The 13,568-nt window shown below is 37.1% G+C and overlaps 1 protein-coding gene across 4 annotated transcripts in view; it reads left to right on the forward strand.

Moving 5' to 3' along the window:
* Positions 1–13,568, forward strand: part of DCAF1 (DDB1 and CUL4 associated factor 1) — an 82,951-nt gene that overhangs the window by 15,953 nt on the left and 53,430 nt on the right. For 2 of the 4 annotated variants that reach the window (XM_082702151.1, XM_082702150.1), the window contains exons 2-5: positions 525–642; positions 6,077–6,153; positions 8,537–8,610; positions 10,693–10,806. In XM_082702151.1, coding sequence (XP_082558277.1) covers positions 533–642; positions 6,077–6,153; positions 8,537–8,610; positions 10,693–10,806 — 375 coding nt within the window. In that variant the 5' untranslated portion in view covers positions 525–532. The remainder of the gene's footprint in view (positions 1–524; positions 643–6,076; positions 6,154–8,536; positions 8,611–10,692; positions 10,807–13,568) is intronic. The other 2 variants (XM_082702152.1, XM_082702153.1) reach the window with 2 other exon arrangements.

Consider the following 13,568-nt stretch of genomic DNA (forward strand, 5'->3'; position numbering starts at 1 on the left):
AGGAGAAAGATGCAATGTTGAATATGACGTCACAGAACAATCTCTCTGTCCCACTGAGTGACAGCTGCCACTGGCACAGTCCCAGAGCAAGGTTGCAATCAAGGGTTTTCTTTCAGCACCAGCTACCAAATCCTGGCCCCACTGTCCAGAGGAGGATCTGTGAAAGTGCTAGAGTTGTATGCGTTTTTGAGGAGATAAAGGGACCCTAGCTTTTTGACTGTTTCTTAGCGGGGTTCCTGGTCCTAGAAGTGGTGAGAATCACAATTTTGATCCAGTTGCTTGTCTCATTTGACAGTTGAACAAACCGAGCTTGGGAGAGGGTGAAAGGACTTGAAGAGTATCCTGGTCCCAATGCTAGGTTTCCCATTGTACCACAAATAAAATTATCCGAATGAAGGGTCTGGAAGTTAAGTTTTTGTTGCTTGCTCATCCCTTTTCTCTCCCCTTTTCAATTTTTGTAGGAAGTATGTTAGGTTTATTTGCCTGTGTTCATGTGCTATTTCTGTATATTTTTGATTCCTTAGGCCAAGCCATGACTACAGTAGCGGTGCATGTGGACTCCAAAGCTGAGCTCACTACCCTGCTGGAGCAGTGGGAAAAGGAGCATGGCAGTGGGCAGGACATGGTACCTATTCTTACCAGGTAGGAACAATTATGTTTTTTTATAAATTCGTTTGAAAAAAGGGACAAATTGGAGGCAAGTATGGGAACATTTTCATCTTGACTACGAATTCTGAATCCATTTTTTCTTTCAGAACTAGTCTTTATCTCACTACTTCTTGACACTCTACGTTTCTTCTCAGGCTGTTGGTCCTTATTCTCCTTTGTAGGTTCTTCTCTTGTCTGTGTTTCACCCTTAGGGTTTTGTTGATGGTTCTTTTTTCTCTTCACCCTAGATAGTCCACCTAGATAGTTTCATTTCTATCCATGATTTAAAACATTATTCTTAGGTTAACTTTCAGATCACTATTTCTATTTCAGATACCTCTTTTTAAAAATTTCAGACCCTTTTCTTAGCTGCTTGATGTATACATCTTTTCCTGGTGGTTTGCAGACACGTATACATACTCTGTCTACAGTAGAGCTTACCATCTTCATCCTGCCTCCTTTCTCATTCACAGTTTGTGCTTTTGTGCTCTCCACTTTGGTGTACAGTGTCTTCCAAAAGTTTAGTCCCCATGCCCTGAGGATTTCTGCTTTCTCTTTTTTCCCCACTCCCCCTTCCCACTTCCTTCATTAGATATTGATCATGTTTTGACTAGCCTCTTAGGCAGTGTAAATTTTCTCTCCATCTCTAGTTTACCCTCCTCTAATACATCCGCCTCTTTGCTGAAAGAGTCTTCTTCCTGACACACAAATCTGATTGTTATACCTTTGATCATACTTCTTCTCTGGCTCTATTTTCCCTACAGAATAAAATGTAAACTTTTTAGAGTGGCTTATGAAGCCATTTATGATTTGGCTTCTACCTCCTTTTTCTGCCTCATAGTATTAGTATCCTTCAGTAAGGAAAAGTACCATATTTTCTAATGTCTATGTGTCTTTACACTTGGCTGTTCCTTTGGCCTGAAATGCCTTTCCTTGGTGTGTCTGTCTGCCCGGCAAACTCACATCCTTTCAAGAAGCAGTTTGAGGATCATGTCTATAAAACTCTCTGACTTTGACATCCGCAGGTAGGTTTGGGCACTCCTTTTATTCCTTTTTTAATACTCCAGTCATTCTCCTGTGTGTGTGTGTGTGTGTGTGTGTATACACATGCAAATGTTTATATCAAATGTGGTATAATTTTAATTCCCCCCATTTTAACTCTTAACCACATTGTGCTATAATTTTTTTTTTTTTTTGCATATGTTACTTCACTAAATTGTAAGGCTTTTTTTTCTTTGTTTTGTTTTTTAAATTAAAAGTTTTTAAAAGACATGTACTACACCTTTTTATTGTTGTCTCCTCAGATGGTGATTTATGCATGCCTGGTACATAGTAACTGTATTCAGTAATTTTACTGAATGATGTGTGAAACCGGAGAGTGAAAAATAAAGGCTGAAGAGGGATGCCCATGGTTTTTTTAAGGAGGAGGTCACTGGAACATGAGGATCTTTAACATTTAATCTTTGATATAGCAAAGAAAAAAGCCTTTTGTTTGTGCAATGATGTATTCCACAGAAATAAAGAGAACTATGACCTTATGAAAGTTTAAGTGGGGATAAATGCTTTGTTGCTCTCAATATATTGGGAGCATGTGAAAAGCACAGTTTTTTTTAGGAACAGTATTATTGCTGACTGGTGGAAAGTGGATTTTAATTTGTAGAGTCATTGGAGATTAAGAACTACTAATCACAAGATACTTGAATGCAGCCACAATGAATTTAAAGAATCTAAGTATTGTGCAGTTAAAATGTGGATTATTGGTATAACTGTGAGAGGAGAGAGTTATAAATGGGGATGATAACATTAATGATAGATTCACTTAATTGGAAAAAATATTTATTGAGTACATACACCAAAGAGAGTGTTTTATTTTCAAGATTATTTCACATCCATAATCATATTTGACCCTCAGCTTTGTCCCTGTGCTTTGGTTAGTAATGTAAAGCCTAAACTAGAGGGGTTCTGTCTTCAAAGAGATAACCATCTGGGAGGCAACTAACAGATATGAAACAATGCAGAATAGTATAAATTAGTATATAATGAGGTGCTAAATTGGGCAGTATGATTCTGAAATATTGCATGAGTTATGAGAATGAAAAGAACTTGAATGAGTCAGTTTCTTTTATTCACTCAGCAAATATATGAGGACCTTTTGTTTGTGGGAACTGTTATATACTTCCCTGAAACTAATTTCCTCATTTGTCACTACAAGTATCACTGAGAGCTACATTGTTAAATGATAGCTATCCTTGGAGCTATTTGCAAAAAACAACATAGCCAGATAGTGGAAAGCTAAGCTTAGAATATAGGATGTGGTAAAGGTTTTTGGAATAGGGACTTGAAAGATGGTAGAATGTAGCTTTGGTGAAAAACAGAGGGTCAGGGTTTTCTAGGAAAAGTGAAAAATGTGACCGAAAAAAAGCAATGACTGGAGAAGGAACTGGGACATGTTTTTGTGGCAGTGAAGAAATGGACCTCACCAGAGTGGAGGGTGAATATAAGGTAGGAATGGAAAATAAAGTTACATGGAGCAAGATCTTTAAAAGATATTCAAGGTTAGACAGGAAGTGTTAAGAGACAGTAAAATGAATTAAAAGTATAGTTTATTTTAGAAAGGGGCATTTCCTATCATCCACATTGTGGGTGTGTTAGTTCACTGAGTATTTCCTAAAATTCTCTCACATGTCTATAGTCTCTCCCTTACCGACTCCCGCACTGGCTGCAGGTATAAGTGTTTTGGTATATCCTTTGCAAAGCAGTGAATTTCAGCTTGCCTCTTCTTTTATTGGCTGCAACTTTCATGATTTTTTGGCAGTGTTCCTAAGAAAAATATGTTTGACTTCTTATAAATTTGACTTTTTATTTATTATTCATATTGTAATTTATTATAATCAAGACTTCGACTTGATTCTGTGAAAAGGAACTGGCTTTGGGCCATGCTATTTGAGCATTACCCAGCTTCTGTGGTTTGTTTTTTTATATTATTGAGATGTATATTGTATAATACTCTGCTTGTTGGATTCTTTACTTGCAAAACTATCAACTACATCAAGTTAAAGAACTTTTGAGTTCTGCCTCCAGAAGGCTCCTTCCTATCCTGTCCCAGTCAAATCTACCTTAAATTGTTTTTCTATTTTTTTTTTTTTAAAGATTTTATTTATTTATTTTGTCAGAGAGAGAGAGAGTGAGAGTGAGCACAGGCAGACAGTGTGGCAGGCAGAGTCAGAGGGAGAAGCAGGCTCCCCGCGGAGCAAGGAGCCCGATGTGGGACTCGATCCCAGGATGCCGGGATCATGACCTGAGCCGAAGGCAGCTGCTTAACCAACTGAGCCACCCAGGCGTCCCTCTATTTGTTTTTGATTCTCAGTTTTCATTGTAGCAATACTTATCCAGCTCTTACATGTCAGGTTTTGTTTTAAGCAGAGAACATGTATTACCTTAAACCTCAAGGGAGCTCTATAAGATAGGGACTATTACCCTTATTTTACAGATGAGGCATAGAAAGGTTAAGTAACTTGACCAGAGTTACACATAGTGGAAGAAGTATGATTTGAACCCTGGCCAGCTGGCTCCAGAATCCATTAACTTCCACTGTGGAACATTACTTAGTTTCAACAGAAGATATTGGTAGATCTTATCATGTGTAATTTTAAACATATTTTATGTGGTAGCTCTTTGTGGCAAAGTGAATTTTCAGAGTTTAAAGGGAAGGATAGACCAGTAGAAATTTAAAAAAAAAAAATATTTTTTATTTATTAATAAATTATTTATTTATTTGATAGAGAAATCAGCAGGCAGAGCAGTAGGCAGAGAGAGGGGGAAGCAGGCTCCCCACTGAGCAGAGAGCCCGATGCGGGGCTCCATTCCAGGACTCTGGGATCATGACCTAAGCCGAAAGCAGAGGCTTAGCCCACTGAGCCACCCAGGTGCGCCAAGCAGAAATATTTTTGAGGCTTAATGGGGAAAAATATGCCAGAGTAGGCAAGAGTTTTTGTAGGGAGCTTAGCTTTTAAAACTAGGACGTATCATTTTTTTTTTTTTTTAAGATTTTATTTATTTATTTGCCAGAGAGAGAGAGAGCGAGCGAGCACAGGCAGGCTGAGTGGCAGCAGAGGCAGAGGGAAGAGCAGGCTCTGCACTTAGCAAGGAGCCCAATGTGGGACTCGATCCCAGGACGCTGGGATCATGACCTGAGCCGAAGGCAGCTGCTTAACCAACTGAGCCACCCAGGCATCCCTGTTTTTTGTTTTTTAAAGATTTTATTTATTTATTTGAGAGAGGGAGAGCCCAGGGGGAGTATGAGAGGGAGAAGAAGACTCCCTGCTGAGCAGAGAGCCCAATGCGGGGCTCAATCCCAGGACCCTGAGATCATCATCTGAGCTGAAGGCAGATGCTTAACCCACTGAGCCACCATGGGAAGTATGATTTTGTGGACAAAAAACATATAGGAGAGTTTGAGTCAGGACAGAGCATGGTAGATGTTGGAGAGTATAATAGCCTTGCATTTGATTGTCATATAATAGGTTAAGGTGTCATTCTTGCTTAGGGTATTCAAAATGTGATTTTTCTTCTTTCAAAAACGTGAATAAAAAAAGACTTGGTACATGCAACAAACAACATGGATCACTCAAAATATGCTGAACTAAAGAAGCCAGTTATGAAAAGAGCATATATGATTCAATTTGTATGACATTTTAGAATAGGCAAAACTAATCTTTGGTGAGAGAAAGCAGATAATTGGTTGCTTGGGGTAGGGGTAGGAAGTTAGGTGGGCGGAAGACTATTATAGACTGAAATAATAGTACTTAGGCCCTGAAACAGTTATGAACTTGGACTCTTTGAAGAGCAGAGAAGGCCATATGCCTGAAGCTTTATGAAGGGAGAATGGAGAGAAGTCAGAGATGTAGACAGAAGCTGGGTTAGTGTAAGCCATGGTAGTACTTGGGTATAATTGAAGTTAGTGTGATAAATTTTTGGAAGTTGGATAATGAATTTTGTGTCAAACATCGAAGCAGGAAGTTGGAGAAAAGGCTACTCTGGGTAGTTCAGGCAGTTGATGGTGTTCTGGGCAAGGATAAGAATAGTTAAGATTGAAAGAAATGATTGAAGTCAGGAAATACTTTGTACGTAGAGCTAACAGGAATTATTGTTGTGGGGGGTGAGGAGAATAGGTTTTAATGAGGACTCCGAGGTTCCTGAGGGGATGGTAGTGCTATCTTTTGGGACAGGAAAGTGGAGAGAAGAATGTATTTGGGAGTGGACACTCTTTAATGAGATGGTTGTTTAGATCTGTGTGTTCATTGGGAAAATAACTTTTCTAACTTTCTGCTTTTATTTTACACCTTGATTGTTGAATTGACTTTTGTAGGTGGTGGTACATATTTTTGTATGCTTGTCTAGAGTTGACCCTGTCTTCCCTTTGTGCTAGGATGTCTGAATTGATTGAAAAAGAAACTGAAGAATATCGTAAGGGAGATCCAGACCCATTTGATGACCGACATCCTGGTGAGACCTGTGTTCTCTTAAGCCTGGCTCTAATATTCTTACAAAAGAAAGTAGCTTATAGGAAAATTTACAATTGAAATAGCATCTTCCCTGCTAAGTTGTAAGATCATCTTACTGTTAAAATATTGCTCAAGGTGGAGGTAGTGAGAAAAAATCCTGGAAAAATGGAAATATTTGTAATATTTACATATCAGAGAGAAGTAACTAACTTCAAGGAGCTAAATTATATAGGTATATCTTGCACCATTGGTATGTTACCTAAAAAGGGAAAACGTTCTGCCTTTTTTTTAAAGATTTTATTTATTTATTTGACAGAGATCACAAGTAGGCAGAGAGGCAGGCAGAGAGAGAGAGGAGGAAGCAGGCTCCCTGCTGAGCAGAGAGCCCTATGCGAGGCTTGATCCCAGGACCCTGGAATCATGACCTGAGCTGAAGGCAGAGGCTTTACTCCCCTGAGCCACCTAGGCACCCCTGCCTTTCTGACTTTTAACCCCAAAGAGATTATCCTTTGTGCCTTCATCTTTCAAACAACAGTTTGAAACCATTACGAACTTGGATTCTTTGAAGGAGAAAAAGGGATAGTTATCCTTTTACTAATGAGGAAATGTAGTTGAAAATGCATTCAGTGCCTTGTTTTTAGTTATGAAATTGATGCTTGGAACCTTGAATAACAAACAGGTTTCTTGATGTCTACTTTAGTATTTCAGCAGCTAAAGTATGCTATCTCATAATAATTTGGCTTTGTTTTAGGCTAATTAGAGCCATGACAATGCAGTCTGCTTTGGCATGGAATTTGGTATGATACAGAGTTATATGAGACTTGAGACTTTGCCATTTTATGTTGTCTCTAAGGTGGAGTACCAGTGGGCAAAGCTTAAATCACATGTGGGCCCATTGCTGCATATAAACTTCCTCCGTGTAAGGTCAGAAGTGGTCCTTTGTGGAAAAAAGAGATACTGTATGTAGAGCGATATGAGAATGAGTGGGACTTACAAAAAAAAGAACATTGTATACCCACCTGAATGGTACAGGATTAATTTCTGTCTTAGACTTTTGTTTTCAAGTGTAGATAAGCTAGGCATTTCAGATTGAGTGTGCAATTATTTATGGGATACCTGTTGCTCTTGCTCTAGACATCACTACTTGTGACGTTAGAGTATTATTCACCTATTTAATTCTTCAGTAAAGCAATCAGAGCATGAAGAAGTACGAATGTGAATGTGAAATAAGAAATTGGGTTAATGTATGGGGTTATGAAAAGAATTAAAAGAGAGATGATCATGCTTAATGACCTTGGAAAAGCCTTGGAAGGGATGCAGTGGTAATGAGGAAAAAGGGAGAAACAGAATGATACACTTTTTTTCAGCAGGAAATTTAAAGACTGTTTTTTCCTCCCTACCTCTTATGTTAAGTGATGTTTGCCATTAGGCATAATTTCTTTAAATAAAAATGAGGGTGTCAGGTTCATCATTTATAAACAGAGAAAGTTAGGTTATCTGTGGTCCTCATCTAGTTTTTATGATAGCATTCTGCAACTTCTCTTTTTGTGATTTACTTTGGAATATTAATTACAGCTTAGTAGAAACTTCGAATCAGTAGCTCACATCTTTCCTTCATCCTAAATTGTATCCTTGACTAAATTTGCCACTCTAATGAACTTACAGGAAGATTAAAGTAGATGGTATCTGTTTTAAAAACCAATAATTGTCCCAATCATTAAGTAATTCCTTTACCTGTAGGCTGTGTGTTGAGTAGATTCTAGGTTTCTGGCCTTTCTTTCCCCAGGAACTTGGAAAGTTAAGATGTCCAAGGGTACTGTATCTTTAGAGTTGGTGATTGGTTTTAGTGGAATTCCTCTCCTGAGCCCTGCCCCTACAACCTCAGTTATCATTCCAGGTTTGAGGATGCATCTCTGGTATTGTTGGCTTTATAGTTGAAAGGAAGGTTGGACTTGGAGTCTTACCTCCTCTAGACCACCCATCAAAAGATGTTTTGCTTCCTACCTTATTCTGGCTTGGAAATCAGAGTTGTTCTTTCTCTTAAGTCTCCTTTATGATTCTTTTTTAGATCTTGTGTACTCTTAGTGATGCTGGGGTGGGTCTAGTGCACATTTATTTAATTTAGCATTGCTGTGTAGGCATTGTGCTGGGTGATGGGGAAGTTAGAGAGCAGTGTCTCGAGTTTTTATATTGTCACTTTTAATTTTAGAGTATGTTTCTTATGAAATCTAATTCATCAAAAGAATCTTTTCTTTGTTTCCATTTATTTTTGTAGCATTTTAATAGTACTTGTAACAACCCAGGTGCCTTTCCAGAGGTTTAACTTGCTTAACTGGGATGATTTACTTATTCCTTGTTTGTTCCTCCCCTCTTCTTTTTGGTAGGTCGAGCTGATCCAGAGTGTATGCTGGGCCACTTGCTGAGAATACTCTTCAAGAATGATGATTTCATGAATGCAGTAGGTTTGCTTCTTACTTTTCTCCAGAGATTATCATTAGCAGATGCCATACCTTTATCGTATGTAAATAGTTTACTTTCTCCTAAGGTCTTGACAGGATTGGGAATAGATTGTGTAGATTTTTTTTTAGTTTGGTATTAGTTCAGTGAGATATGCATTCTGGATTTCTTTCTTACCAAAATCCTAGTTTTAGCCAAGGTGTTTTCTTTTTGGTGCCTATTTTGTTCAGTTGAATATTGACTAGGACTCACAAGGCATCTGTGTTCATCCCTGGGCAAGAATAATTTTAAGTTTGGGAATATAGACATTTTCTTGGGTTTCTGAATAGAAAACTAAGAGTGATAAATGAGGCATGATTCTGCATCAACACTGTGGTGTGTGCATTGGGTATGTGAAGGGAGAGAAAGATACCTTCCCTAACTCTGGGCTGTTGAGAAGTAAATGAGCGGGGAAAATACACCCAGTGTACACAGTTCCTTTAACACAATAATTATTCAGTAAGTTGTAGCTGTTAGCTTTGTTTTTGGAGGCCGGAGTGCATGATGCTTAAGAGTGTAGGTTTTGGGGTCCATGTTTTGGGTTTAAATGCAGCTCCATTGATCTTGAGGCAACTTAAGCCTCTAACAACCTTCATTTTCTACAAGCTTTATTTTCTTTATCTATAAAATAGGGATGATAGTTCTTATCTGTAAAATGTTTTTATAATCTTTGAAATTAATTGTGAAAAGTGCTTAACACAGAAAGAACCTGGTAGATGAGGGCTCAGTAAGTATTAGCTATTATTTTTGTCTATATTATATTAACTCCTGGATTTATTTCTCAGTTACTGTTGTCTCTTTTGTACCTCAGATCATTTACAACTGCCTTCTAGGTATTTCCACTTGGATATCCTCCACAGTCACCTTGAACTGTCTAATTGTTTGCTCTATTATTTGTTTCTCTTATTCTCTAGCTCAGTAGTGATGTCCTTGTCTTCCTAGCTAGAAGTTATCCTTTATTTTTCCAAGCTCTCTTATTCAGTGAACTTACAGGTCTTATTCCCATTCCATTAACCTTTACAAATCCCTCCACTTCTTTCCGCCCTTTTTGCCAGACCTTAGTTTAGCCACTGCCATCTCTCTCGGCTATTATAGTCGCCTCTTAACTGATTTATCATCTTGTCTTGTTCTCCTCCAACCTATTCACTCTATAGTCCAGAAAAAAATTTCTAAAATGCTAAAAATGATGGCACCCTTTTGGTTACAGTCCATTAGTGGTTTCCCATTGCTCTCAAGATAAATTTTAAATTCCTAGGTTTGAAGTATAAACCCAATCTCTCTCTGGCCTTTGTCCTCTCAATTTTAAGTGCTTGCCCTTTGGCTCTCCTCTTGTCCCTACTATACCTCTGCTACTCCTACTTGTCATTTACATTCTGGCTTAGAATCCCTTCCCTTCTAAAGTCTTCTCTGATTCTTCTGCAGGAGTTTTGTGGCCTCCTACAGGCTTCTATAGCATCCTTTACTCAATGATATTTGTTTTTCCAGCTGTCACCTCTGTTGGATTATGAACCCTTTGATGGTGGGACTGCGTCTTATTCACTGATGTATACCCAACACAGAACACAGTGCCACTTAGTAGTTGAGACTGAGTAGTATTTGAATGCTAAAATTAAAGTTTATTAATATGTTTACTTACAATTTATGTGTAATATTAAATGTATTTATAGTGTAAGTATGAAATTCAAGTTTACATTAACCATTGCCAAGAATCCTGCCTTATCCTTCTGAAAAAGTGTATGTAAGAATAAAGGGTAAAAAAAAAATAGGGAGTGATTTCTTCTTGATACTCTTTAAGCTTTAATTCTGTTGTTGCTGATATGTTGTTTTGGGGGGATTTGATTTTAAAGATACAAAAGAAATCATATATGATCCCATCATGGCTCAGAAGGATTGTACCCGTTTATAATAAAGGTTTAGTTAGTAATCATTGGTTCTTAATACCCCTGAGGTGAGTGATGGGAATTTATTAAGGGTTTATTAGACTTCATTAATTTGACTGGGTTGAATTTCAGATGAATAGAAGTATTCCTCCGTTTTTTTATAGCTGGTGAACGCATATGTGATGACAAGCCGAGAGCCCCCTTTAAACACTGCAGCTTGTAGACTCCTACTTGACATCATGCCAGGGCTGGAAACTGCTGTTGTCTTTCAAGAAAAGGTATTTAATAAAAAGAAAAGTCATCATTTTATTTTTAAATTGAAGGTTGATCTGTTTGATTTGTCTTTGTTAAGGTAATTATAGATTTTTCTAATAGTCATATGTTGTAGAAATGTAAGAAATAAAGATAAGCAATAAGAAAAATTTAAGAATAACTTTTTGTGCTGCTTAGGTGCTATAGTATATCTTAAAATCTTAAGATCATATGTTTTTAGAATGGTTTTATGATCTTACTCAAACTCGTATTCTTGATGAGTTGTCTTCCTTAGTGAGGAAGGAATTTCTGCTCTGAGGAAGCCCATCGTCTTGATGGTATTTATTTTTTATTTTCTTTTCTTCTGGTTGGTATTTTATATTTAGTTAATATTTGAAGACGTGTTTTGTGCTGTGTTTTATGCTAGGTGTTGGTAATATTTTGTTAGCAAGATGGGAGCTTTTGTTAGCAAGATGGGAGCTTACATTCACATATTTGGGAAGGCAGACACAAATAAACTGATAGTTTCAAATAAGGGTAACTACTATGAAGACCAGAAAGTGATAATTTGATAGTGACTGTGTGTGTATATATACTTTAAACGTCAAAGATTAGTTGATCTATTTTTAGAAGTAATATGGGTGTTTTGTTTTCAGCATTAAGAATTTGTACGTGGCTTTCTTTTTTTTTCCAAAGATACTAAAACTTAATTTTCTGAAACAGTCTGGAAGTCTTAATATAGTTAAATATATAAGCCAAATGAAAGATCTAGAAATAAATTTTCATTTAACTTTTAAAGTTTTATTACAGAATTGTATCACAAGAAGTCTTTTAGAAAATAACATTATGTAATTAATGCTATAATTTTCAGTATTGTATGCAGTATATATAATTTGCAGTATTGTATACAGACTAAATTAAAAAATCTCCAGTTAGTTTATCATTGTGGGAGACCAAAAATATCTATATGCTTGTGAGAAACATTTTAATATGAATTCTTTTGAAAACCGGGATGAAAGTGAAGCATTTGTAGCAGTGTATTTGTTTATACAAGATTTGTAGAAGATTACAGATGATTTTACTCTTCTTTGTGAAAGTTTCCTGGTTGTCATTGTAGGAAAATCAACTCTGGTTCTTTATAGTTTCATCATTATGTATTTAGAATTAAGTGAATACCCTTTGGATGTCAGAAACACTAATGGATGTTTTGAATAAAGCTTTCTGCAGTTTAAGAACAGCTTTGTTTCTTTCTTTTCTTTTCTTTTTTTTTCTTAGAGACGGGGAGGAAGAGGAAAGGGGAGGATGGAGAGAAAGAATCTCAGGCAGGCTCCATGCCTAGCATGGAGCCTGATGCAGGGCTTGATCTCACAACCCTGAGATCATTACCTGAGCTGAAATAAAGAGCCCAACTGAATGAGCCACCCAGGCACCCCAACAGTTTTATTAATAACTAATTTCTTTTGGGAGAAGTGAATTATTACGGAAAATTAGATAGGAAATAACATAACCTTGAATCCAGTGTCCTAGAACACAGATTACAATCTTTTTTGACATTTTGAGACTTTCCTGTTGGATTACATGATGATCTTTATCCTTCATAAGTATTCTATGCAAGTTTTTGGTGTGAATCAATATTTTACTTCTTTAAAAAACATCTCATTATATAGTGTTTCTCAAACTTTGTGAAACATAATGTTTTTACATGCAGCCCATTACATATATGTATGAAAAAGAAGTTTCTCGAGCATTGCTTACTCTTTATGCAGTACATTCTGATATTTTCTATTTCATTTCCTTTTTATATTTTCTGTTTCATTTCCTTTTTATTTTAGAGGTGGTTGCAAGTTATTAAATTGATTTTATTACTTCTAGCCACTTTATTTTATTTTATTTATTTTTAAAAATATTTTATTTATTTATTTGAGAGAGAGAGAATGAGAGGAAGAGCATGAGAAGGGGAGGATCAGAGGGAGAAGGAGACTCCCTGCTGAGCAGTGAGCCTGATGCGGGACTCGATCCCAGGACTCCAGGATCATGACCTGAGCCAAAGGCAGTCGCTTAACCAACTGAGCCACCCAGGCACCCCAGCCACTATTTAAAAAAGTTGATTTTTTAACTTTTTAAAGCAATAGAAATAATCAAATAGCTTTAAATTTTATTTTTGTTTACAATTATTTTTATAGCTTTCTTCAGAACTGGGTACTTTAATATTGTTTGTGTACTAGGTTTTTCATATTGTTAAGTTTGTCAGTGTATGCTACTAATCCAGTCAGATCAGGACCTTTGGGGTTATTTTTTGAGTATTGCTTTAACATTTTCCTCTTTGAGGTTGTCTTAAAATGTTGGTGGTGGGAGGGATAAAATCAGAACGAGGTCTCAAAGTATCATCTCTGAGTGTTTCCCAGATTTTAACTCTGCAACATTGATTCCTCTAAAAATTTTTTTAAAGATTTTTTACTTATGTATTTGACAAAGAGAGACACACAGAGAGAGAGGGAACACAAGCAGGGGGAGTGGGAGAGGAAGAAATAGGCTTCCCACTGAGCAAGGAGCCCCATTTGGGCTTCCATCCTAGGTCCCTGGGATTGTGACCTGAGCTGAAGGCAGACGCTTAACGACTGAGCCACCCAGGCACCCTTCTCTAAAATGTTAATAGGTACTTTATGAAAAAAGTCACTTAGGCGAATGCCTACCGTTTATTGAGTGTGTGCCCTGTGCTTAAGCATTTGTTTTGTATCGTATACTAATCCTCAAAGAATTCCATGAGAGGTGGGAAGAAAACCGTGAA

Source organism: Mustela nivalis (genome assembly GCF_964662115.1).
Source record: "Mustela nivalis genome assembly, chromosome: 1".
Classification (NCBI taxonomy): Eukaryota; Metazoa; Chordata; class Mammalia; order Carnivora; family Mustelidae; genus Mustela; species Mustela nivalis.